The sequence below is a fragment of the Triturus cristatus genome, chromosome 8 (assembly GCF_964204655.1).
Source record: "Triturus cristatus chromosome 8, aTriCri1.1, whole genome shotgun sequence".
In the NCBI taxonomy this organism is placed as follows: domain Eukaryota; kingdom Metazoa; phylum Chordata; class Amphibia; order Caudata; family Salamandridae; genus Triturus; species Triturus cristatus.
The window spans coordinates 1,674,297,675-1,674,323,375 of NC_140591.1; the positions used below are offsets into that span (position 1 = coordinate 1,674,297,675).

Consider the following 25,701-nt stretch of genomic DNA (forward strand, 5'->3'; position numbering starts at 1 on the left):
CTCTCTCCCACTCATACTCTTCACACTCATTCGCACTCATTCTTTCTTGCTCACTCTGACTCACTTGCAGTCACCCCTACACCCAGTCACTCATTCTGACTGACACGCCCCATTTCTGCACAGGAAGCCTTTACGCCATCTCTTCAATGCTATTGGAGTAAGTCCACGCGCCAAGCCTTGCTGTTCTGATGCAGGGTCGGAGCCCCCAAGTGAGAGCATGCCTGGCAACATGTATTGCCTCTGTGCATCAACCATCGAGAGCGGTCGCACAAACGGAGGACGCACGTCCCGTGGCCTTCTCCTTTCCATCTGCACTCTCCGTGGGATCGCCCGTCTCAACTCAGAAGCCTTAAGGAAGAGTCCTTCCGTGAGCGGCAAACTGCACTTTTAATTCGCTCTATTCTGGTAAAATGCGACCTTTTCTACAGGTTTATCCGCTGTGCATGAGCTTGGTATGGAGCATTTCGTGGCCGCAGTAGTGACCCTGGTTTTGGCATGTGCTTGTTCTTGTAACTGATTGTGTACTGGCTCACATTGTGTTTTATATCATGCAACGGTTTTAATTCACTAAATGATGATTAATAAACTTCACTTCATTCTGACACACTCTGATTCACTCACAAGCACTCACTCCGTCTCTCACTCCCTCTCACTCACTTGCTTTCAATTACACACTCTCTGACACATGCCCGCACACTTACACATGCAGACGCACACACAAAGTGCATTTGAAAACAGGTTTTACTTCTCGTTCCATTCCAGCTCCTGGTGCCTCATTGGTTCTTGAGGGGGAGGCGCACAACTTCAGCAGGACACTGAACCTCGAACCTCGCCAGCAGAAGGTTCCAGGATTCAGCCTCGTGCTGTGTAGGTTCCAGGATTCAGCCTCTTGCTGTGTGAAAAGGTGGAAATTGTTTGGTTAAGTGTATACCCTGCACAGCGAGGCTTAAGCCCCATGCGCCCAGGGTCATTGTCCCAGGGATGCCTCAGTGTGTCACAAACAGGAAGCACGGGGTCATGCAAAACGTCTGAGGCCGGGGTTGGGAGCTTGCCACCCCTGGACAGTCTGTGTGATGGCTACTCAGATGTCCCTGTGCGCCTGTGGGCGTCATCTGACAGATATGACTGTCTCCCTCGGGTTGTATGACCAGTGCACACAGTGACAATTGTCATTTTTTATGGCACTAATTGTGAATTGCAGTCTATTTCTTCCTTTCGATTGCCTCTTTCCTCTCCCTGCACTCCTTCCTCCATCTTCCTCCCTTGTTCATTCTCTCTAGCGTATGTGAGTGTTGTGCATACTTGTTGCTCCTGCCTCTCATAATGTGACGGCTAGGGAGCTTAATTTGAGCCAGTAGTTGCAGGTGGGGCCCACCGCAGGTGCTCATTTAAGCCGGTGGTTTCCGGGACTCTGCACCAGCACTCTGGGCATATCTACAAGGCGGCGATAATTTTATCGCTATATTAGCAAGGTCGCGCTATCGCGTGAAACCTTGCCTTAGTGCCTGAATTCCGAACGCCCATCTTTGCATCTCTAATGAGATGCAAAGTGGACGTTCCTCCCCAGGATAACGCGAGAAATGTCGCTAAGCGACATTTCTCCTATTATCAAGCCACACACAAAGCAGCATAGCGACAAGAAAAGTAGCAATAACCCCTGTTATCGCTACTTTCCTTACGCCTGCTTTGATATCCTATGGAAGGTGGATATCATGGCTAAGTATGTGAGGCCCATCAGCAAGATATCGCCAAACTTCATGGGATTATTGCTGGGTTTCCAGCGATAATCTCACGTTTGGCAGTTAGCGCTAGGATTTTTATCACTTTTGAGATAAGCGTTGCTAATAACAGGCTATCGCAGCGATACATATCCACGCAAGCCGGCGAAAAATTATCCTAGCGCTAAGTGCGCTTAGCGGTAATTATCGCTGGTTGTTGCTGATATGCCCCTCAATTGTCAGCAGCGGCTCTAGTGACAGTCCGCCACATGATGGCGCTGTCTTTTTCAGTTTGAGATGAGCGCAATAGATGTGTTTGATAAGTCAAAATACATAAAAATATTCGGAATGTTTTCACTTGTAGGAGTGCGATGGGGGTGGTGTTGGCACTGCCACTGGCAGTGCTGGCACAGGCAACGGGTGATGCAGGCTGCTGTGGCCTCTTGAGAAGGGCCCTGGCACTTACTTTTATTTACAAACTAAGCACTGCCCACCGGCACTCATTTGTGGGAAAACTGCAGTTACTTTTTCCCAAAAGACTGATCCACAGCAATGGAGAGAAAATAACACAAGTGAGAAAAAGGAGGAAGAGAAAGAGAGAAACGCAGGGATAACAAACCCGCAAGTGTCAGATAAAGAGGCTGAGATTGTGTGCTGATGGACTGACGAGGCATCAGGTAGAATCAGGACCAGCAGGCCTGCTCTTCAGCACCCGGCCTGTGATGCCATTGGCTACGGGCTTCAGAGCAAAACTTTGGGCATTTTATGGGGAGAGCCTCAAGTCTTCTTGCTGCGCTGCCCTACGTCAAGGTGAAAAGGCGTCAAAAAGAGGGACGCTCCGGAGATGCAGGCCTCTCATAAATAAGCCCCTTAGGGTCTCCATTATACATGTAACTGGCAGTGACTTAGTATTGTAAGAGCCCGACTGAGCTCCGCAGCCCGCATCATCATCCATTTGCTTCTGCGGTTGCCTCTGATCTTCTCAAACACGTGCAGCTCCTGCTCAGCTGTCAGCTTTGATGACCCACCGCTCTCCTCCTAACGTCATCCCCTCTCTTGCTCTCTTCAACTATTTTCACTACTTAAGGTCTGATTGCAAAGTTGGGTGGAGTGAAGCCCCATGTGGAGTTCCACTTGACAGCTCACGGTTATTTACTGAGTGTGGGAACAGCGGACCTGATGGGACTGTCCGGGCATTTTCAGATGATAACACAGCTTCAGGTTTTCCCTGTCACAGGATCTTCGTCACTCTCCCATCCCCGCATCACCTCGCTTTACAGCACGGAGGAGCATGCAATGCTTCCCGCCGCTGGAGCCCTCTCCCCCTTCCTTCAGTCGTCCTAACATTCTCCATCCATTACCTCCTCATCTGTCTTCTTATTACCAGTCCCTATTAATGAGGCTCATGCCTCCACCATTGACCCTTCCCCGCCCTTCCTCCTCCTGTTCATGGATACAAGTGAGGGACTCACCCCCAAGGACATTATGGTCCTCTTTGTCTCTTATCGAGACCATCCTTTGTAAGTAGATTTAATTCATTTTTTTTATTTGTTGTTGTCCTGTCACGTCTTTAGGTCGAGCCTCGTCAGCCCGCATGCGCTGTCTGCAAAACTTTCTGTAATCAATAATATGACTCTATTCCCAACTGCTACTTATCATTGGTTCAACTCCTGCATCGCTCTTCTTTGCTGTCTTCTAACTTGTTCACATAGCCGATAGCTCACTTCCGTTAAAGGATAAGGAGCACCAGTAAACTACAGTGTCCTTACACTTGCATTCCTTATCTGTGGTTTGGAGAAGTATTTCTTTTTACTTTTCCTTAATAACTTTTGTTTATTAATATAAAGATAAGCCCCCTGTAATCTTGCAGGAAGGTTCAAGCCAAAGCTTTTCTGCTCTCAGCTTATAAAAAAGGAAAATAATAGGGGGCTGAGTCTTACTAAAGACCTTGGGGCACATTATCAAGAAACGGCGTTAAAATTATCGCCGCTTTAGCGGCAGAAAACTGCCACTAAAGCGGCGATTATGGGCTTGATAATATGCCACAGAAATTCCAATAGAAGCCCATGTTCTGGTGTCAACATGGGCTTCTATTGGAATTCTCACCGGCATATTATTAAGCCCATTATTGCCGCTTTAAGGGCAGTTTTCTGCCGCTAAAGCAGGGATAATTTTAACGATGTGCTTGATAATATGCCCCCAAGTTTTCTGAGAGTTGCCTCAAATGAGATTTGACACTATTTGATGGTGGGCTCTTCCATCAATGGCCGTAATCTGGTCCTGGAACCATGGAGGAACAAGGAAGGAAAGCAGTCTCTACAAAGAGACATACAGAAGAAAACACTGAGGTAGCGGTTGTAGGCCGGGAAGATGCTGGCGCTTGTATTTACCCTCCCCATTTAAACTCTAGGGCATGATGAGTAAGGCAGTGGAGGCTTCCTTAAAAGAGGAGGATGGCCTGGAGCACAGAGGGCATTACATTCAAGGTCCTGAGTTTTTGGATTAAGTAGATCATATTCAACAACATTTGAGATTCCCAGAATCTTCTTCTGCAGATAAAGACTCTTTTACACAATATCAACGTAATAAATCTGAGACTGCCTCTCTATCCTTTCATTAAGAAGGTACTTCTTGATAAGGAGAGGAAGGACATAGAAAAGTAATTTTTCCTTGCTTCTTGTCCAAGAGATATCTTCTGGATAATTTTTGGAACAATCATCAATCCTCAGTTGAAGTGGAGTCTCTCGTGGCTGGCTCGGCTTTCCATGGTTCCATAATTTCGGAAGATGCCTCGCCCTCTGATTCTTTTGACAAAGAAGTGGACTCAACAATTAAAAGAGTGCATGCAGCGTCCAACGGTGCCTTAAGTGCTTCAGCCTATGCCTCATATACAGTCCAGTCTTTATTCAAAGACTTTCAAACCCTGGCAGAAGAGATTCAGGAGAATTCTGATGGCACTTATAGACTGCCATCTATGGAACAACATGTAAAACCTCTCTCGGGCACTTCTTTTGATCTTCTTAGTGCCTTTGCTTCGGCTTCAGTCGGTGGTTGTGTGCCTGGAGAATTGATGCTGCCCAATGGCAGTCCTGTGCCATTGACCATTCACTGGAGCAAAATGATTTGCTCTGCAGCTGGAGGATTTAATCAGGAAACATGCAGAGGATAGAAAGCTGATGGCCCCAACTAGGCCTTTAGGAAGAGGTTATTGGTTCTTCAATAAAAGAGGCTTTCCCTCCCCCAGGGGAATATGAGGAGCAGATCAGCCCTTTTGAGGAAGAGGGCACGGCCGGCGTGCCCTTTTTCTCAAAAACCCTGGTCTCAAAAAAGTGGATCCTCCCAGCCAGCTCCTCAAAGGTCCTGCCTATGCCAGTCAGGTTGGCGGCTGGGTTCAACAAATTTTTAACAAATGGAAACAGCTGCTATCCGATTCTTAGGTGCTGGACATCATAATGTAAGGTTACAAGATAGAATTCCAGGAGTTTCCAGAATAATTTTTCAGTATTTGGTAGACGAAAATGCAATAATCCATCTTCCACAGAAGGAAAACAAGAAGGGATTTTATTCAATATTTTTTATTGTCAAGAAACTATTGAGAAACTACAGGCCCATTCTGGACCTCAAGAAGGTGAAAACGTACTTCCAAAGCAGATCTTTCAAAATGTTAACTCTGCAATTGATTTTTCAAGGAGATTATTTAGTCTCCTTAGATGTTTTCGATGCATATCTTCACATCCCTATTCATGTCCAATTTCAAATGTATTTCTGTCTCAGGGAAACACTATCAGTTTAGAGATCTTCCTTTTGGCATTTATCTTGCTCCAAAGATTTTCACCTAAGTCCCTGCACCTTTGGTGCGTTTGCTGCATGGTCAAGGTATGATTGTTAATTCGGAATGCAGTACATATTGCATTAGTTTCTTTTTAAACCGGTTGCCAACCAAGTTTGCTATGTGTTGTTTTGTCTATTTTTTGTCTCTAACAGAATTGTTTTTAACTGACAAAAACAGTGGTGCAGGGTGGAATGAAAATACCCCACGCCCTGAAGAAGTTGCAGTGAGTTTATCCAGAAGGCAATGAAACATGTCGGCATTTTAAATATGAGCAGTCACACAGCATAGAATAAAAAATGCAAGCCAGTGTGATTTAGCTCAAACTTGTATATTATTGTGGGGCTTAACGTGGTGCACGGATCACTGCACAGCTTTTTCCTCTTTTACCACACACCCTAGCACTTTTGCTTTTTGGATCATTAGCTATTTATTTCTTCCTACACATATTTCTTTTTCTGGAGTGTTGGTAGCTGATGATGAGATCTTGAGGTAGCAGGCGAGTACCATCCTGCTTTATCCTCCTTGGTGTTGCTACCGTGAGGCACCAACACTCCTTCTCACACTTTTTTCACCACATTTGGGTGTTGGAGACATAAGTTAGGTATATAGATAGATTTCTTGTCTTACCTCGTATGAAAAATACTTGTCTTTTCTTTTATTAGTGAGCCATACCAATAAGTAGCATAGATGATGTAATCACTTGCTCCACAGATTGTCTAAAATATATGACAACTGTAATGGATATATGAACTATATGCTCACAGTGTGAACAGGTCCTTTTTTGTATACAGATGATTGTTTATCCATACCTTGATGAATTACTAATTGCTAATCTTGTTTTTCAAAGGTGCAACTTCATGTGCGGACTGTGTGCAGTGTCCTGCAGTCATGGGATCCTTCTGAACAACAAAGCATCTCAATTGCTCCCATTGAAGACTCTTCAATACGTTGGACCAGTGTTGCAGACTCAGAAAGCTGCGGTGTTTCTCCCAGAGCAGAGGAAACAGAAGTTAACTCAACAGTTAAAGGATCTGCTACAGACCGATTCTGCAACCGTAAGAGAATGACTGGGAGTGCAGGGAGGAATGGCATTGTCTTTTTTTGTCTTTGGTCCCGTCCATACTTGTTTCCTTCGGTTCGACATCCTTTGAGACATTTTAACATGTGGTGACAATACTTCGAGAGAACTATCCCAGTCACACTTTCTGTGAAACAGGATTTGAACTGGTGGTTAATACCAGACAATCGGAACAGGGAGCTGTCACGAATGAGTCAGAAGCAAGGATGAGACCAACAGATGCCAACCTGACTGGTTGGGAGGTGATTTTGGGGGGATACTTGATTCAGGGTTTATGGTCTCATGAATCCGATTGGAGAAAGTTAGCTTCCATCGCCAAGGCTGCCCGAACCTTTCTTCTATTAGTTCGGTATCAGGCAGTCAGAATAAGAACAGACAACCAAGTAGCTAAGTAGCCATCAAGGGAGAAGAAGGTTCAGATCTTAGCCGATTTGGCTCTGATGATAGGACACTTGGCAGAGTCCAGTCTCCTCTCCTTGAAAGCGATTTATCTTTTGGGAAGAGAGAATTGGCTTGTGGAGCAGCTGAGCTGGTGTTTCCTCCTCAGTTTCAATGAACATGTTTCATATGATCTTTCAAGAGATCACTGAGAGCTTTAGTCAACTTTGGATAAACATGTTTGCCTCAGATGAGATTGAAATGCTCCTGAGATTCTCCTATCTGGGCCCGTCTCAGAAGGCTTGGGGCTGGGACACCCTCTCAGTCAAATGGCTGATGGTTCCAATTGATGCCTTCCTGCCAATTCACCTAATTTAAAGAATGATCAGGAAGGGGGTTATGACAAAACTCAGGATCTTCTTATTGCCCTATTTTGGCCACGCAGACAGTGGTTTCCACTCCTACGTAGTCTGGGGTTAGGGGATCCCTGTATTCTTCTAACCCATCTCTCCCCACTGAGAACTCCTATTTTCACAGGCATGCTCCCTCTTGAGACTCAGGCCAGTGGTTTGGAAGTTGAGGGCACAATTAAGTGAGCTAGGTGGTTCCGAGGAAGTAAGATTTTCAGTTCAACAGTCTAGGCAGCCTTCTACATTAAAAACTATTCAAGATATAGAAAAAGGTTTGAAGAATGGTGTTTGGCTGGGGGAAGTAACATCACCGTCTTGCCTCTCCCACATACTGCAGTTTTATAAAGCGCAAACTCGACCCGAAGGTATGAGAGCGCTTTACACGAGCACTAGTTACACCTCACAAGGACACGTTCATTTTTTGTTGTTTGAGGCATAGTTTGATAAAGTGGTTTGCCCAGAATCACAGGATTTTTAGCTGACGTCAAGCCTAGAACTAGTTCCCCAGTTCCAAAGTCAGCAGTTCTGGCCCTGATGCCACAGTACTGCACCCAACGTGACTCTGAGGGTTTTGTGAGATGAAACCTACCGTGCATCCTGTCTTGTCGGCAATGGGATCTCTCTCACCAAAATGCTGCTTTTATGCACCGTGTCCAGCATCGAGAACAGAGAACCAAATATGAAATATATTGTAAAACACTGTTATTGGCAATAGGTAAAGTTCTTTGCCATGCTAATATTGCAGTATGCAGTATTTTATAATATATTTAAAATTTTTACTTTTATAACTTGTGGAATGGCATGCTGGCAGCGGATGATCCGGACAACATTTTATTGTCAAACTTCATTTTCCCTGCACTATGTTTCCCCACTGCTATTGTCACCCTCAGGGACTGCCTTGGGAATGTCACAGCCAACAAGGTTCTGATCCAGAATTCCCTACCCACAGCGACCCATCTGTGAGTGACTTTGTGTCCTTCAGAAGACTGCTGCTCAGAGCGCTGAGTGAGGGTCACCAGGCGCTGCTGCCTATGGAAGGACAGCTCTGGATCCAGCAGCTCAGCCGGGTACCAGCGGAGGACCCGGTGCTGTCGCACCCGGCAGTGCTCAGCTTCCACATACCAAGGGGTAACCTTAACACATCTGAGAGAAGTAGCACAGTAGGTGCAAGTGCTGAAACATCACTGTAGAGTCCACCAATCGGTGCAAGGGGAGGAACAACCTCATCCAATCAGTGCTGCTCCCCAGGCCTGGTTAGTGTCTTCCTCCTCCCAGATGGTGTGCAATCCTCAGGATATGTGCGTAGCCGCACTACACCTACACACTTAGGGCCTGATTACATGTTGGACCTCTGTTTACGCACGAGAAGGAATTACGAGTTTGGTTTTAACGCAAACAATAATTATCAAATGTGTTTAATAACCCAACATTCGTCAAATTATGGTAGGTCAAAACTGTCAAAATGAAATAGGGGTAAACATATGGTATTTATCATATAATGCGGGTTTTGGGGCATTAAACACCAAATCTGCATGTTATTCCCCATAAACTCATGACAGGTGTTATTTATCGCAGTTGATAAATAGCGTACTCTGGGGTGTCGTTATATATCACGGGTGATAAATAACGCCTCGCATTGTAATCAGGCCGGTAGGGGCAGATTTATCATAGTATTGGGCTGCCCTCGCATCATGCGTGGTGTTGCAAGGGCAGCGTAATGCCTGAGTTAGATTTATCAAACAACACCAGGCCACCCTGCGCGGCCCTGCGGGGCTTGGGAAATCTAGAGTAATGCAAGACAGCACAAGTCACTGCCTTCCATCACCCTGCTCCTGGGAGACCTTTCATGGGTGGTGCATGGGTGTTCCACATGCACCACCCTTGGATGTTTGCGCATTTACAGATTTACCAGGACTGGTAAACCTGGGGATGCGTCAAAATGCAATGACTTCCCAGGGGAGTTGTAACATGATGATATATCTTTATTGTTTCTCGTTGTTTCTGCTTTTCTAAGTGGTCTGCATTCTGCAGCACACTTAGAAAGAGGAAAACGTTTCTGAGGATTGTTTTTGTGGAGGAAGGCGTCCCCTCCCATGCAAAAACCACAGAGACACAATTGCACCATAGCCCAAGGGTGCCTGCATTGGCGCTCGGCAGCAGGTTGAGCACCAGCCCAGGCAAAGTGCAGGAATGTGCCATATCTGGCTACATATGGTGCATTCCTACCCTCTCCCTTTCTTGCTGCACAGCGCAGCAAGTTGTCTTGCTTCTGCGTTATGTGAAAGAATTAGAAATCTGCCCCTGAATTTCTTAAAGGGGAAGGACAGGCTGTGCACTGCAGAAGCGTCAGTTCGGCAGACTTGCGTGATTCATGTTGGGTCTTTCAGGCATCCTGAAAATGCTGCCAAGTGCATTAGACAAACCTATGAAGCGTGACATGTAAAATACATTGTACTGCAGGTTTTGTACATTAGTAGAAGCACAGGAGGAAACCTGCATAGACCTAAATAACAATACTGGTGCCTTTGACCCTTAAAGAAACAGGGGTCACAAACAATAGCACGTAAAGTGGCACATTGTAAAGGAGACCACAGGGGACCACTGCCTGCTCCTACTGATGTCTGCAGACAGTGCTTAATTTGAGCTGGTGGCTCCGGTGCTCGGCACCGGTTCTTAATTGTCATCACCGTCACTTATGACAGTCTGCCACATGGTGGCGATGTCCATCTAATTTAGCACAACAACAGCGTTTATTAGATCAATATACATTAAAAGGGACCAATACTTGCCGCCAAGCCATCCTAATAGTGTTGGGGTGCATGGAAGTGTCTGAACTGTCACACTTGTGGCAGGGTGACGGTTTGTAGTTGTGTTGGTACTGTCATTGTCAGTGCTGGTGAGGCAACCCGTGGTGCAAGCCGTGGTGGCCTCCTGACCAGGGCCCTGGCACTTGTTTGTTTACAAATTAAGCACAGTCTGAAGGTCTCATTTGCCGACCGGAAACCGTCAAAATGAACGGCTTATACAATGCCTATTCTTGCCCTGGGTAGTGATTCGGTGCTTTACAGATGCAGTAACAGCTGCAAAGCATCCGGCCACTGTACACTGTACACACGTGACTTGTGAATCAGCACTTTCCATTCAAAAGGTCAGGTGATCACAAAGCACTTCAAATTCATTCTTTCATTCGCATTACATTCTTCAGAAATGCATTATTAATTTATTCATTATAAATAAATTTTTAATAAATAGATTCTTAATGAACTGTTAACCCTTGAATTCTTGAATTCTCTTCTCACACATGCAGAATTTCAGCACTTTCTCCAATGTTCCACCAACACTGCATGAAAAGAATGAAAGGAGAAGGTACCTGTCCATGGTGACCTGCCAGTACCCTTCCTGGGAGACGGGCACCCAGCCCAGGGGCCCGGTGAAGTAGGAGGAGTTGTATCCACCCAGGATCAGGACGCTGCCGTTGTCTTCATTGCTGTGGAAGCAAGCGGTACAGCACTGAGTCTACATTGATTGATCTACATTGAACAGTCCACCCACCCATGATAGGCCAACATGTCAAAGGGAGGTGCATTTTCAAGACCAGATTCTTTTTGCTGTAAATGTTTATTTGATCACCTCCAGTGTTTTAGTTCCTCGTCATTGAGAGGACAAATGCAATCTGCGCAGACCTACCACAAACCATTTATCATTGTGTTGGAATCCTACAACACAACTAGATGTCATTCAAGTACAGCACACTATTTAAACATTTTAAAAGGACTATCTATGCTCCTCATTCGCTACCCAGCGATTTCCTTTTAAACTATTACTTATGGCTAACGTTGAACTTCACAACAAAAGTAAAATCCCTTTCAAACCCAAGCTCAATTATGAGGCCAAATCATCATCATCGTCACCACTATCATCATCACCACCACCATCATGGTCAGGCGCCCCACTGAGCAGTTTGTCACGCACTATTCTTCTACATCTGCCCAATATTTAGCTTTCACAATAGGGATAACGTTCCTGCTAAAAGATTCCGGAATCTCCCACAGATGAGTCATCCCCAACAGCCTACATATAAAATGTTATGTGTTTCGACCAAGGGATACGTTTAGCACCACTTAGGTTCAAGGCTTCTTCAGGGATTCGCAGTATTGAGCTATCTCTGGGGCAGACCAAATGCGTAGCCAATAGGTAAGTGTCTTAAGAGCTGCCACATCACCAATTCTCCTCATACCTCGGTCAAAGAACAGGGGGATCAACGGGGTACTACTTGGAACAGGGATCAAAGCCCTAGCGCATATATCTTCGCTCACCACTAGCTGGTGCAGGTCACAATGCCCCCAGAGTTCAGCACCATAGCGTGCAGCATGTTGTGCTTTCATTTTGTAAACCTCTATGGCGGGGGTAAGTGACCTAGATCAAGACTGCTTATGGAACCGCAGTATAGGTTTCGATTTATAGCATGAGGTTAGTTGGCTATCATCTATTTGTGGATCCCAGCTCAGGGTTTCCGTTAGTCTTACACTCAAATATTCGACTTTGGACACCCTCTCAAGTTGTTTCCCCAGTATCTTTACTGGCCTGCATTTCCCCTTAGATTTGCCAAGAACCATATATTTTGTTTTATCAGTGTTCAGTTCCAAGCCTCTGGCCTCACAAAAACCCAATAATTTATTAATCAGCCTCTGAAGTCCCATTGGGGACCAGGATATGAGTAACGAGTCATCAGCGAACAGTAGATCGGTACTTTCCTACCATTCGACATTGGTGAGTCATTTTTGCAGTCCTGCAGCTCGTTGATCACTCCATTTACATGGAGGGAAAGCAGCGTGGGCGCAAGGACACAGCCTTGGTGTACCTGTCTCTGAATAGGGATTTTACTAGTTAGCTCTCTGCCTTTCCCCTCAACGGACCTGTGCATAGCTATGTTTATGCATCCAGCCAGCAAGTTAACAAGTTGGTCCAGATCTCCCATTTCTTTTAACACTGACCAAAGCATTTCCCGGGGTACCAAATCAAAGGTGACGCGAAGGTCAACAAAGGCTACGTACAGTTTCTGTTTTGTGAGTTGTACATATTTCCATATTAGTAGAATTAGCCTGAACACCTGGTCACAGCTACTAGTTTTAGAGCAGAAACCTGCTTGGTAGGCGACATAATCTCATACTCGTTCATCCAGATTTGCAATTTATCCAGGACCTGTCTAGAATTTTGTTTTTGTAGGTTGTCCAACAGGCTAATCGGCCTGTAATTCGATGGGGATGAAGCGTCACCTTTTTTGTATATGGTTATTATTTCCGCTCCTCTCCAGGTATGTATGTATGTATTTAAATTTATAGAGCGCACTGCAACCCAACGGGCATCCTGGCGCTGAAAGACAGAGTGAAGAAGGAGACAGTGGGGGACTAAGGATTAGGTTCTGGGGAATAGCCAGGTTTTCAGCTGTCTGCGGAAAAGGGTCAGATCCCGGACCAGTCGTAGCTCCACAGGGAGGCTATTCCATAAACGTGCAGCCGCAGAGCTAAAGGCACGGCCTCCCAGGGTGACTCTCGTTGTTTTGGGAGTCAAGGCCAGCCTAGCTGAAGAAGAGCGCAGCATGCGCGTAGGTGTATACCAACTGAAGAGATTCTGCAGTGGTATAGGGCCAACACCATGAAGAGCCTTAAAAACTACACACAGAGATTTAAACAAGATTCTCTGATGCACGGGCAGCCAGTGTAATTCGGACAAGGCCCTAGTGCTTGAAGAAAGCGCGGTCTGAGAAGAGCAAGCTTTGCGGCAGCAGCCTGGATCCGTTGAAGTCTCTGAATCAGATATGTGGGGGAAGCAAGCAACAAGGCATTACAGTAGTCCAGGCGACTAAGGATTGTGCATCGGACTACTGTACCTCGTACATGAGAGGGAAGAAGGGGCAAAATCCTACGTAGACCTCTCATGATCAGAAAACAGTTTGAAGTTACCTTGTTGACATGTGACTCCAGACTTAGATTCTCATTAAGGCAGACACCCAAATTGCGAGCAGTCTTTACTGGAACCAGAGGGGTATCCAGAGGGAGAGGCCAGAAATTGGAAGGAAGGGTAAAAGGCACCCTTCCCACTGAGCAATGTAGAATCTCAGTTTTGGCACCATTGAACTGCAGATCATTATTCCTCAGCCAGGTTGTCATTTCTATCATGCACTTGTGGAAAGAGGATAAAGAGTCCACCTGATCATCACCATCCAAGGAGATAATCAGTTGCGTATCATCTGCATAATTAACTGCAGAGATATTGCAGGAATTGATGATCTGCACCAAAGGGCGCATATAAACATTGAACAAAATAGGGCTAATAGAGGAACCCTGTGGAACCCCCTGTTTGTTCAACAAAAAATCTGATTGGAATGGAGGCATAAAGACCGCTTGCCGTCTATCCGATAGATAGGAGCATAGCCATTTAAGGGCCATACCTGTAACCCCTATCTCCTCAAGCCGAAGTAGTAAAATACTATGGCTAACCGTATCGAAAGCGGCGGACAAGTCAAGCAGTATCAAAGTTGCAGAGTGCCCCTTGTCCGCCCGCATTCGCAAATCGTCCATAGCAATGATCAGGGCAGACTCAGTACCATGCCCTGGACGAAAGCCGAACTGATTCTCCTCCAAAATCCTATTGCTCTCAAGAAACTCAGAAAGCTCCTGGCTAACAAGTCGCTCAACTATCTTAACTGGATAGGGCAGTAAAGAGATAGGGCGATAGCTCCCGTAGCAGGCGGGATCCAGCGAGGGGTTTTTTAACAGGGGGGATACCAACGCATCCTTCCAACAGGCAGGAACTACACCGCAGATTAATGACTGGTTAATAATCATATGGAGGTGCGGAAAGGTATCTGACCCTAATTCTTTCCAGAATTTCTGCGGAATAGGGTCTAAGGGTGAGCCAGAGCAAACTTTCATAGCCAACCCAGAGAAATCCTCCAAAGAAGGGCAGGTCCAGTGATCTATACAAGGTCCCATGGGTACCTCTGGCTTCAGCACAGTACAATCAGGCGTATCTACTGTGGAAATACAGTCAGGCGTATCCACTGTGGAAGTACAAGTTCCAGCCTTGTGGCTAGTAACAGAGTTAGGCTGCATGCCATCAAGGATTCCCTTTATTTTGTTGTGGAAGAAGGCAGCCAGCCCATCACACAAATCCTGTGAAGGGATGATCTTATTCGTCAGACACTCTGGGTTAGCAACACCTCTCAAGATGTTAAAAACACATTTAGCTTTGTTCGCGGCGTTTGAAATAAGATCAGCAAAATACAGTGCTTTAGTGGAAGCGATGGCTTGCTTGTACCTGACCAGCAGTTCACGCCAGATAATCTTGTCGCTGGTCAGGTACTGCCTACGCCACTGCCTCTCTGCATGTTTGCATTGAATTTTAAAAACTCTTAGTTCCTCGGAAAACCAGGGGGCCGAAGGGGAGCTTCTTTTCCTAACCCATTTCAGTGGGGCAGTCCTGTTGATGGTGGTTGTGATGTAGCTACAAAGCTGCTTAAAATTGCAGTCGACTGAGCGCCCTGGCACGGGGAGGGGAGCCTCCTTAAATAAAGGGGCCCCCAGAGCTTTCCTTCTCAGGGATTTCCAATCCCTGCTTAAGATACTACTACTTTCTTTAGGCGGGGGGGTACAACCCCTAAAGATCGACAGGACTCTGAAACTAATTAGATGGTGATCGGACCAATCCACTGGGAGGATGTTGTCCACGGTCACTACATTCTCTGCCGCAAAGATTAGATCCAGAGCATGTCCTGCCGAATGTGTGGCTTCCAGCACATGTTGTAACAAATTAAAATTGGCGCAGGATTGAATGATGTTGTTAAACGCAGTTTTCATCAAAGCATTAGGCCAGAGATTGAAGTCTCCCAAAATCAGTAGCCTGCGATGAGTAAGTGCCAAATTACTGATCACCTCCAGGAACTGCTGTTGAGACTGTTCGCTCATGGTTCCCGGAGGTCTATAGCATAGAATTCCAGTCAGAACATGGCCTGACCTATCTCTCAGTGAGAAGCCCAAGGATTCAAACTGCGAAATCTCGTCAATATCGAATGGCGAGAAATCCCAGCCTTCCTTGAAAACCATCCCAATGCCGCCACCCCTGCCACTGGGTCTAGGCTTGTGAAAGGCTTTGAACCCAGGGGGGCAGGTGGCGCCAAGTTCCAAATCAAGACCAGGAGCAAGCCAGGTTTCTGTCATGAACAAGATGTCGCAGTCATGTTCTTCAATCAACAGCTGAATCTCTATGGAGTGTTTAGGAAGAGATCTCACATTTAGAAGTCCACACTTCAATCCCACCTGAGGAGAGCTGCTAATAGTCATGGGGACGTGCGCCCGCGCCGGTGCTTTCAGAGTTTGGGGTACGGTGCGCAACTGGATCAATTGAGACCGGGAGTAGCAGTGCCGCACCATAGGCGACTTCATACAGTATAAGGGCTCGTCGGCGGCATTGCTAACAGTATTAGGCACAGAAGGCACGTCCGAGGCGCGGACGGGCGCAGACGGGCTTGCCTTTGGCGCGCCTTCGGCGCGCCGCCGGCGCGCCCGCTGCGCGCGTCCGCTGCGCGGTCGCTCCAGGGTGACGTTTTATGGAGGCGCCGGCCAAAAGACTAGAGTGCTGACCTCCTAGCGCAAAAGCGCTAGTTCCGGTAGAGCACGAGTGCAGAGCTAAGAAGACCAACCTTTGTGCAAAAGAACAAAGCAGCAACAAAGTGAGATAGATTTTACAGCGGTTTTGTAGTTTTAAAAACAGAATAAAAGCAGAGTAAAAGTATTTCCAAATTTTCCACAGAGCAAGAAAAAACGCAGTTCCCAGTTCCGTTTTTTCCCACACCCCCACACCAACACTCTTTCAACACTGTCAATTAACGCGCGGTCGCTCCAGGGTGACGTTTTATGGAGGCGCCGGCCAAAAGACTAGAGTGCTGACCTCCTAGCGCAAAAGCGCTAGTTCCGGTAGAGCACGAGTGCAGAGCTAAGAAGACCAACCTTTGTGCAAAAGAACAAAGCAGCAACAAAGTGAGATAGATTTTACAGCGGTTTTGTAGTTTTAAAAACAGAATAAAAGCAGAGTAAAAGTATTTCCAAATTTTCCACAGAGCAAGAAAAAACGCAGTTCCCAGTTCCGTTTTTTCCCACACCCCCACACCAACACTCTTTCAACACTGTCAATTAACGCGCGGTCGCTCCAGGGTGACGTTTTATGGAGGCGCCGGCCAAAAGACTAGAGTGCTGACCTCCTAGCGCAAAAGCGCTAGTTCCGGTAGAGCACGAGTGCAGAGCTAAGAAGACCAACCTTTGTGCAAAAGAACAAAGCAGCAACAAAGTGAGATAGATTTTACAGCGGTTTTGTAGTTTTAAAAACAGAATAAAAGCAGAGTAAAAGTATTTCCAAATTTTCCACAGAGCAAGAAAAAAACGCAGTTCCCAGTTCCGTTTTTTCCCACACCCCCACACCAACACTCTTTCAACACTGTCTCTGGTCGTTTCCCCTGTTAGCAACTGCATTGGACACAAGATTTAAATAGGGAGGGGGACGGAAAACATGGCGGCAGCTAGGTGAGCTGTCGCAGCACTCTAGCCGAGCTCCTGTCCATGCGGATAAGCAGGATAAACGCGAGGACGCGTGTTTGTATCGCGGGTCCGTAAAAATGACACCGCTCCTTCGTTAATACCTCGTTGTCTTATGCGTGCGAGGAGAAGCGTCTTTTTGGCTTTTGGCTCTGGGTCCGACGCCGTCATTGTTGCCGCCGGAGCTGTTGATCTGCGGGCTGATCCCCGCGGAGTTACTGCCACTGCATATGCTCCTCCCTCCGGTCTCAGGTCGGATGCTGCGGGGGAGAGGCCAGGACTGCCAGGACTGCTGGTTGACTGTCGAGTCCCGGGGCAGGCCATTCTCGGCTTGCAGCTGTGGGGTCTTGCTGCACTGGAGCTGCGCCGAGGAAGGAGGGCCCGTAGCCTTCTCCAGGGACCTCGCAGGGAAGAATTTCATACGGATATCGCCTCTGAGCTTGGTAGGAGGGAAGGGGGGGTGTGGAGGAGAGAGAGAGGGCTAAACGCGCAAGAGATGTGTCGAGGTATGTGGAATCTCGGGGGGAGATAGAGTTGGTGCAAGGGGGTTCGGGCAGGTCGAGGAGCCCAGAGGAACCAGTGGGATTTGTGCCTGCTTGTTTAGAAGCCCCTGACATTAACTCTGTTTTCAGGTTGCTGCCTCCCCCGCAGGACGTCGTTAAAGCTAGTATTTCCCCTGTAAACTTGGAGCAGGGGGTAAGGAGAGCGGGGGAAGGTGCTTTAAATATAAAGGTTAAAACTGTTGGTGTGACCGTTGAATCGATCGAGGGGGGTCTGATGCAATTGAATTCAGAGGTGTCTTTGAACTTGAACCAGACAACTCAAAAGACTCAAGGGGCCCTCTTTAAAACAAGAGTCTCCTCATATCTCTCAGGTGAGGTTAAGGCGAAACGTGTTTTTTCTAATAAAACAGTAAAAACAGTAAAAAACCCTAAGATCGTTAAAAATGTCAAGGTAGCTAAAAATACAGCTAAGAATACTCCTAAAAGTATAGAATCTAGGATAACGCCGTCCTTGCGGTCCTACTTTAAGGCTACTCCACAAGTCCTGCGTCTTCCCGATCAGCAATTACTTGAAAATACTTCTTCCATGATGGCGTTGCAGAACAATCTTGAATCTTCAGTATTGACTACAGACCCGATTATTCTTTCAGGGCCTGCTAAAACAAGCGCCTCACTGTTCCCGGTTGGAAAGACAGATACGAATTTAGAGGAGGATGTTGAGGCTGGGGATAATACCGGTACTCTTTTAGTCCTCCCTACTCAAAGTTCCACACCCCCTGCTGTGAGTCTCAGTGCTTTGGGACAACCGTCAGCCCTCTCGTCCAATATCTCGCCCAGTGTCTTGCTCCAAAGTACTAATGATGGGTCAAATTCGATGGGTTTACCGAGTGTCATACCGTCGACTACCTTACTACAAAACCAAATAGATCTTCCATGCTCCACAGAGCCTTTGACCTCCTTGTCACCCTCAAAGCATTCGGCTATGGAGCTTTTACCAACGATGAATATTCCTGAGTCTTCGTTATTAGGGTCCTCACATAGTATCGATTTACCACAGGAAGATGGTCGAGGGGGTACAGCTTCTGCCTCTGCTTCAGATACGTACTCAGCTGGCGGGGTTGATCCATCTTTAGCTTCATACCTCCAGACGATGTTTTCATCTTTATCAGCAGACATTAAAAAAGGCTTTGAGGCCTCGGCAACTATCCAATCTGAAATTCAGAATTTTTGCGAGTCTCTAGATAGTAAACTAGTCAGCCTCGCTACAAGAACGGAAAGATTGGAGGATAATATGACAGTCATGTCTTTGCATTTGGATGACGCCAAATTAGATATTGGTAAGCTTAAAAAGGAGGATCTGATGTTGGCTGAGAGGATGGAGTCTTTAGAGAATAATGCACGCCGTAATAACCTCCGTATTCCCAACATTCCGGAAGGTAGTGAGGGGTCAGATATTAAGCAATATATCACCCAACTGCTAAAAGAATCCCTGAGATTAGATCAGTCGGTTGAGGATCTATCTCTTGACATCCAGCGTATCCATAGAGACCCCTTCAGGAGGAACCCTCAAAGGGAAAAACCAAGGAAAATACTGGTGAACTTCCGTACTTACACTCTGAAGGAATCTATCCTGAGTTTGGCCCTAAAGCAGAAGTCATTGAGTGGGAAGGGGTTCAACTTTCAGGTTAGATCAGACCTATCAAGGGCCACTCTGGATAAGCAGTGGGAGTTCGGGAGGAGGCTGGAGGCATTTAGGAGCCTTGGTGCAGTGGCCCAACTAGTATTCCCAGCCGCCCTGAAGGTCATGCATAATAACACTATGCACAATATTCGATCTGTGCAGGCGGCTGATGAGCTCCTAATTTCTCTGGGGAAGAGTAGAGATAAGAATAAAGATAAGGGGGCCTCAAGTTAAGAGCAGAGCAGAGTAGAGTATGGTTTTTGTAAAAATGGGTCCATTCATTGCTATAGGGAAGGCTATAAAAAAAAAAAAAAAAAAAAAGAGGAATTTCTTTTGTACACTGCAGGATTTATAATATATTGGCTTTTCCTATTTTTTCTAATCTTCTTCTTCTTCTTTTTTTCTTCACATCTTGAGGGCGTAAATATATCAGCAAAGATAGGTCAGGATAGGACAGGAGCTCAGTAAGAGTGCTATCTACTGGTTTATCCAGATAGATAAAGCAAGGGTTTTCCATTGGGTGGGGGGAGGTTTGGGGGGGCACGAGGGGTTGGTGCAAGTTAAAATTTTAAAAAAGTCCTCTTTTCTTGCCCAGTGTTATCTTTCACTGGTATGGAGAATCATAGTTTTGCAGGGGAAAGGTAGTACTGTTAGTAGAGGTAGAGGTTTTTCTTTTTGTGACCATGAGGTGAACACCTGGCTGGGGAGTGGAATTTGCTGTTATGGATAAGTTTAGAGTTCTTTCATGGAACGGTAATGGTTTGCGCTCCAGTCCAAGAAAATGGAAGATTATGCAGTATCTTCGAGATTTCGATGCTCAAATACTTATATTACAGGAAACTCATCTTACAGAAAAAGAGATTCTTTCTTTAGTTAAGAAAAATAGATGGGTTGATTTCTGCGTATCTACCACACAAAACTCTAATACTAGAGGTGTTGTAATTATTTTTAAAAAATCATTAAAAGCAAGGCTAGTTGACAAACTTACTGACTCTAGTGGGAGGTGGCTCATTGTTTCGGTAATTATAGCTGGGGTCTGAGTTACCATAGTAGGTTACTATGGGCCTAACCAGGATGACCCATCAGTTCTGGGTACTGTGTTTTGCCATCTGCTTCTTTATCCAGAACCGATTATCCTGGCTGGAGATTTTAATGTGGTCTTGGACCCTCTTCTCGATAAATCTTCATCTAACAGACCTATATCTCCATCTAAAACTAGGTCTTTTTTACTTGATAAAATGAAGGAGTTCGGATATGTGGATATATGGAGACTTAAGTCTGGTCTAAGACAGGGCGTCTCATTTCGCAATTATAAATATCAACACCAGTCAAGGATAGACTTAGCATTGGTCAGTCAGGAACTAGTTAAACTGGTACAAAAGGTTTATTATCTTCCCTTTCATCTCTCTGACCATGCTGCTCTATGCCTTGAATTTGCTGGGTTGTCAGAGACCACAGTTAGAACTTGGTCATTTGACCGCTCATTCCTCCATGCTCCAGACGATATCTCTTTTTTAAGAACCGAATCACAGTATTTTCTTGATAACAATACTGGCTCAGCTTCCTCCGGTTTTGTATGGGACGCGTTCAAGGCTTTTTTGCGGGGGCTAATTACTAACAAGGTCTCGTATAAAAGAAAAATTTATAGAGACACGGTCACCTCGTTGGAAGCTGATATGGCTAAGGTGCAGGAGAATATTCTGCTACATTCTGCCGCTCCACCAGAGATATTGGAAGACTGGCAAAATAAATTATCTGCATTAAAGGGGGAACTGAGCTCCATCTTGAATTTACGAGTTCTTCAGAGATGGGAGGCCGGTAAGATGGCCCATTTTGAATATGGAGAAAGTGCAGGAAAGCTTTTGGCTTGGAAAGCGAAAACAGATCGTATTAGAAATAATATAGATCAAATTTCGGTAGAAGGTACGGTCCATTCAGCGGATAAGGATATCAGAAATGCCTTTCGTGATTATTTTGAGAACATATATCACGAGGATAAAAGCATTGATGCACAACAAGTTGAGGACTGGCTGAATGGAGTATCTCTTCCTTCTCTTTCTTCTGTTCAGAAAAATGCCTTGGATAGACCTATCACAAAAGAAGAGGTAACTGGAGCTATCCTAGGTAGTAAGAAGGGTAAGGCATCAGGTCCGGATGGCCTCCCTTCGGAGGTTTATCAGGTTTTATTACCAGCAATAGTTCCCTTCTTAACCCAGATGTTTAATCAGATTTTCTTGGAGGGAGTGCACCCTCCCCCATCTTGGAATGATGCCTCTATTACGTTGTTATTAAAGCCTGGTAAACAGGCTGATAGTTGTGGGTCATATAGACCAATTTCCATCCTAAACTCAGATTATAAGCTTTTTACATCTGTCCTGGCCAAAAGACTGGGGGTGGTGGCACCTTGTATTTTACATCAGGATCAGCGAGGTTTTGTGAAGGGTCGCCAGCTCTTTGAGCTGACTTATGATCTGATGGGTGCTATCGACATGGCGACTGCGGATTCCTTGCCTTTAGCTGTCATCACGTTGGATGCCACCAAGGCCTTCGACAGGGTGAATTGGACATTCCTGTCGGGGGTCTTGGTGAAGTTTAACATTGGGGAGGCTTTCCGTGGAGCGGTCAGTTTGCTGTATCGGAACCCTACAGCTTCCTTGTTGGTCAATGGGGAGTTGTCAGACCCCTTTAATATAACCCGGGGTACCAGACAGGGCTGCCCACTCTCCCCTCTCCTATTTGATCTATACATCGAGCCCTTTGCCCAACGATTGAGGGATGATTTGGATATCAAGCCTTTTATCTATAGGGGATGGGAGAGGAAGGTAGCCCTGTATGCAGATGACATTCTCATCTTTTCCTCCGATCTGTGTACAGCACTACCTGCGGTCATTGCACAGGCTAATGACTACGGTGGGATGTCAGGATACCAGATTAATGCATCTAAAACAGAGATGATGACATGGAATGAGGCTGAGCCAGTGGCAGGGGTCCAGCCAAATTATTCCATGCGGTATCTCGGACTTACTATCGTTAGGGACATAGATAAAATCGTACCGCTGAACCTAGATATAGTCATGAGAGATTGTAGAAAGCTTATGAGGTCGTGGTCTCTGCTCTCCCTTTCCATCTTGGGTAGAGCTAATTTGGTGAAAATGTTTATTTTGCCCAAGATTTCTTTTCTGTTTAATAATATCCCGTTGTATTTTGATCCTTCTATTCTACAAAAGTTGCAAGGTCTTATTAGTTCTTTTATTTGGAACGAGCGTATACCTCGGATAGCATGGAAAAAGATTAGGCGCCGTAGAGAAAAGGGGGGACTAGCAGCACCCGATTTACAACTATATGCTTGGGCTTTCCAACTTTCCCATGCTAGGATGCTGCTTAAGATGCCGATTAACGTGGGTATAGGAAGCATGTTTGCTGCATTATTGAGGGGAAGGGGTGTAGACCAGCAGGGTTTTCTGTTTAAATTTGGGGATCCTAAGTTTTTTAAAAAGATTAAGTTGAAGATTTTGTTGGGTTTTATAAAAACATGGGTCAAACTAAGAGGTGCAATAAAGGTGGGCTATTTTTCAGGTAGGTCACCATTATGGAACTCTCCCGGTTCCCCGGCATGGCTTCTTGATAGTCTGGCAACACCTTTGAGAGAGGCTGGTCTGGAAACTTGGGGAGATCTCTTTTTTGATGGAGTTTTGCTATCTTGGGATCACCTATTGGCTAGAGTGGGGTCGGGTCTCTCTAAATTCAAATATTTACAGATGGCAAGTTGGGCCCGTACTCAGAGCTCTGCCAAGGGTAGATTTCAAATAGGTGGTGAGAGTAGTATAGTGACCCTGATGATGGACAGACCTCCTGCACCTAAAGAGATTTCGTTCTGGTATAACTTGTTACTAGATGAGGTTGATGGGGAGTTCGTCTTACCTGAGACGTTGTGGATTTCCTCTTTCCCCGGGATAGATCTTGAGAACATTTGGTATTCCTCCTTTAAAATCTTATGGGATATAGTGAAGCCATCGTGGTTGCGTAGGAATCACCTTTTTACGCTACACAGGGCTTATTATTCCCCACAAAGGTTATCCAAATTTTCTACTGAATCCACTGTGGCATGCCCTAAGTGCGGATTGTTAGAAGCTTCTGATTTACATATGTTTTTTGACTGCCCATTGGTGTTACCTTATTGGGACGCTATCAGCTCTTTGTTGACAACATCAGTGGGACATCCAATTGCAATCAACATCTTGCTTGTAATTTTTGGAACATCATTGGAAATTCAAGGTCCTGTTAAAAAACTCTTGTTTTATTGTATCCTACTTGCAAGAAGAGAGATCTGCAGGAAATGGAAGGATCCACTGCCACCCACCTTGATAGACTGGCGTTCATCAGTACTGCGAACATCAAAAATGGACTTAGTAAGACCCGGTAACCCCGAAAAACGACATTTTTGGCACCTTCTGAATTGGTCTTAGGTGTGTGTTGGGGTTTTTTTTTTTTCCCCCCCCATCGTCCGATGATTAACGCTGCTTGGTCTGCTCTCCCTCCTAGATATGGATATACTCACAGTACGGTTTTCATAAACCGATCATGGGTATTCAATAGCAGCAACATTGCCCCTGTATGGATCAATATCTCGCGGTGCATCCTCTGGAGAGTTGTTTGAATAACACTGAGTGCTGGCCCTGCCTGTGATAGCACTACCAGTTTACCTGTGACAGTGTATCTTACCTTTCTCTTCTCTCCTAGAGCTTCTATGCGATTTTCCAAGGGCAAAATGAGGACATAAAAAAAAAAAAAAAAAAAGATTTAAATAGGGAGCCCAAACTAGTGGTTCCAAATTAAACAGGTCCCCTGGCATCCTGTCAGGCTCCGGAGCTTTTGCTGATTTCAACTTCTTTATCGCTATAAGAGTGTCGTCCAAGCTAAAGAGAGGTGCTCCACTACCTGCAGCCCTCCTTGTTTCAGTAGATGCACAGACAAGCAAACTTCCACTCACATCCACACAACTGATCTCTTCACTCTTCTCATATAATGAATAGAAGTGATCTACCCACGTCTCAGGTTGAGTAAAGTAATCTGGTGTGGTTACCCCCTCAAGGCTCCCGTGAGATAAGATGCGCCAGAATGATCGATTATCTTTGCACTTTGCAGCATTTAGCAAGTCCTGCCGGGTCTTATTAGCCCATTCGCGTTTAGCTTTTCCCAAGACTGCTTTATACTTGCTGCGTAATTGGGAAATCATCAATTCTTTCCATAATGTGTGCAACCTGGGCTCAACGGTGGTTGTGATGTGAGTGCTCATTCTGTTGAGTAATAGTCTGCCAAGATGTTGAGATAGCCAGAGCCGGCAGGTGGTAACTGTTCAATTCAGATTATAATCAACATTAGCCCCCACTGCTGCTAAACCAAAATAGACACATGATTCATTGTTTAGTGCTATCTGAGTTTGTTTTCCCAACTGAATAGCTAAAAGTTTGACCTGCAGCAGTCTTACCTCAAAGATTTCTGGCCATAGAAAATGAATCTTGACAGAGTTGTATGGACTGGGGCAAGTGGCTAGCATGAGTAGTGTATTGGAAAGCAGGAGCGACTGTTTGGACGCACAGCACTTTACTTGATATTCTAAAACCCAAGCTGACTTAGGGACAGGTAAAGCCTGGAGATAGATTTATTTTGGTTTAGGCTTCATTCCACCATTCTTAATTAGACAATATATTTACTTTCCCTGCTGAATGTTAAGGAACCTGATTTCTGAGTAGTCAAACATCTTTCGGTAATCTATCAAATACTCTATTTTACTTGGGGTAAATAAAAATGCAATGGAACTTTGTAGTGATGATCGTTATCTACCTATGTACAACGCTAAGTTAGCATAACCGCGTTAGATGTTAGAATGCCATCTTGCCGCTTTTGCTGCTTTTGCACACGACACTGTAGTCACATGTTATTAGAATTGAGAAATGCTTACTCGACTTTGCTTCACATGAGAACTGTCTGTTGTTAACATCTTGAACAGTGAATAGCGACCTTGGTCTGTACACAGTGTAACAGAAACAGTATGGATCGCTAGACGGTGCATGTTGTTGAGTTCAGGTTGATCGGCCCACTAGTTTAGCCATAACACGCACGCAGCTGCAAATACCTGAAAGCCGAATGCTTTTAATATTGCAGTGTTACATGTTTTCATTACATTCGGAAGAAGAGCGTTCCTAGGAGCAGAGCATAGCTGATCCTGTGATGTGAACTCTCTGAGCTGATCTATACGGTATGGGGTTCCCCATTCAAGCCTAGAGACCTTTTATTAGTCTAATAATACTATTAGTGTGTTAGAGAAAGGAAGGTGGCCTAGGGCCACTGTCATTTTAGTATGATTGCTCCTTTCATTTTCTATGGTATTGTAACTATGCTGATGGTTTTGATTTTAATCGTTTGTCTGCTAATGTTAGCCAAACTGCTGCATAATAGGACATGAGGTTTATAAAATAAACTCTTTAAACTTTTCCCGTGTGTTGGACAG

At 45.5% G+C, this 25,701-nt stretch overlaps 1 protein-coding gene across 1 annotated transcript in view; it reads right to left on the reverse strand.

The window, feature by feature from the left end:
- The window catches only part of LOC146808567 (pepsin A-like), a 222,772-nt gene that overhangs the window by 69,717 nt on the left and 127,354 nt on the right, over window positions 1-25,701 (reverse strand). The window contains exon 6 of the mRNA XM_085623591.1: window positions 10,787-10,903. Coding sequence (XP_085479717.1) covers window positions 10,787-10,903 — 117 coding nt within the window. The remainder of the gene's footprint in view (window positions 1-10,786; window positions 10,904-25,701) is intronic.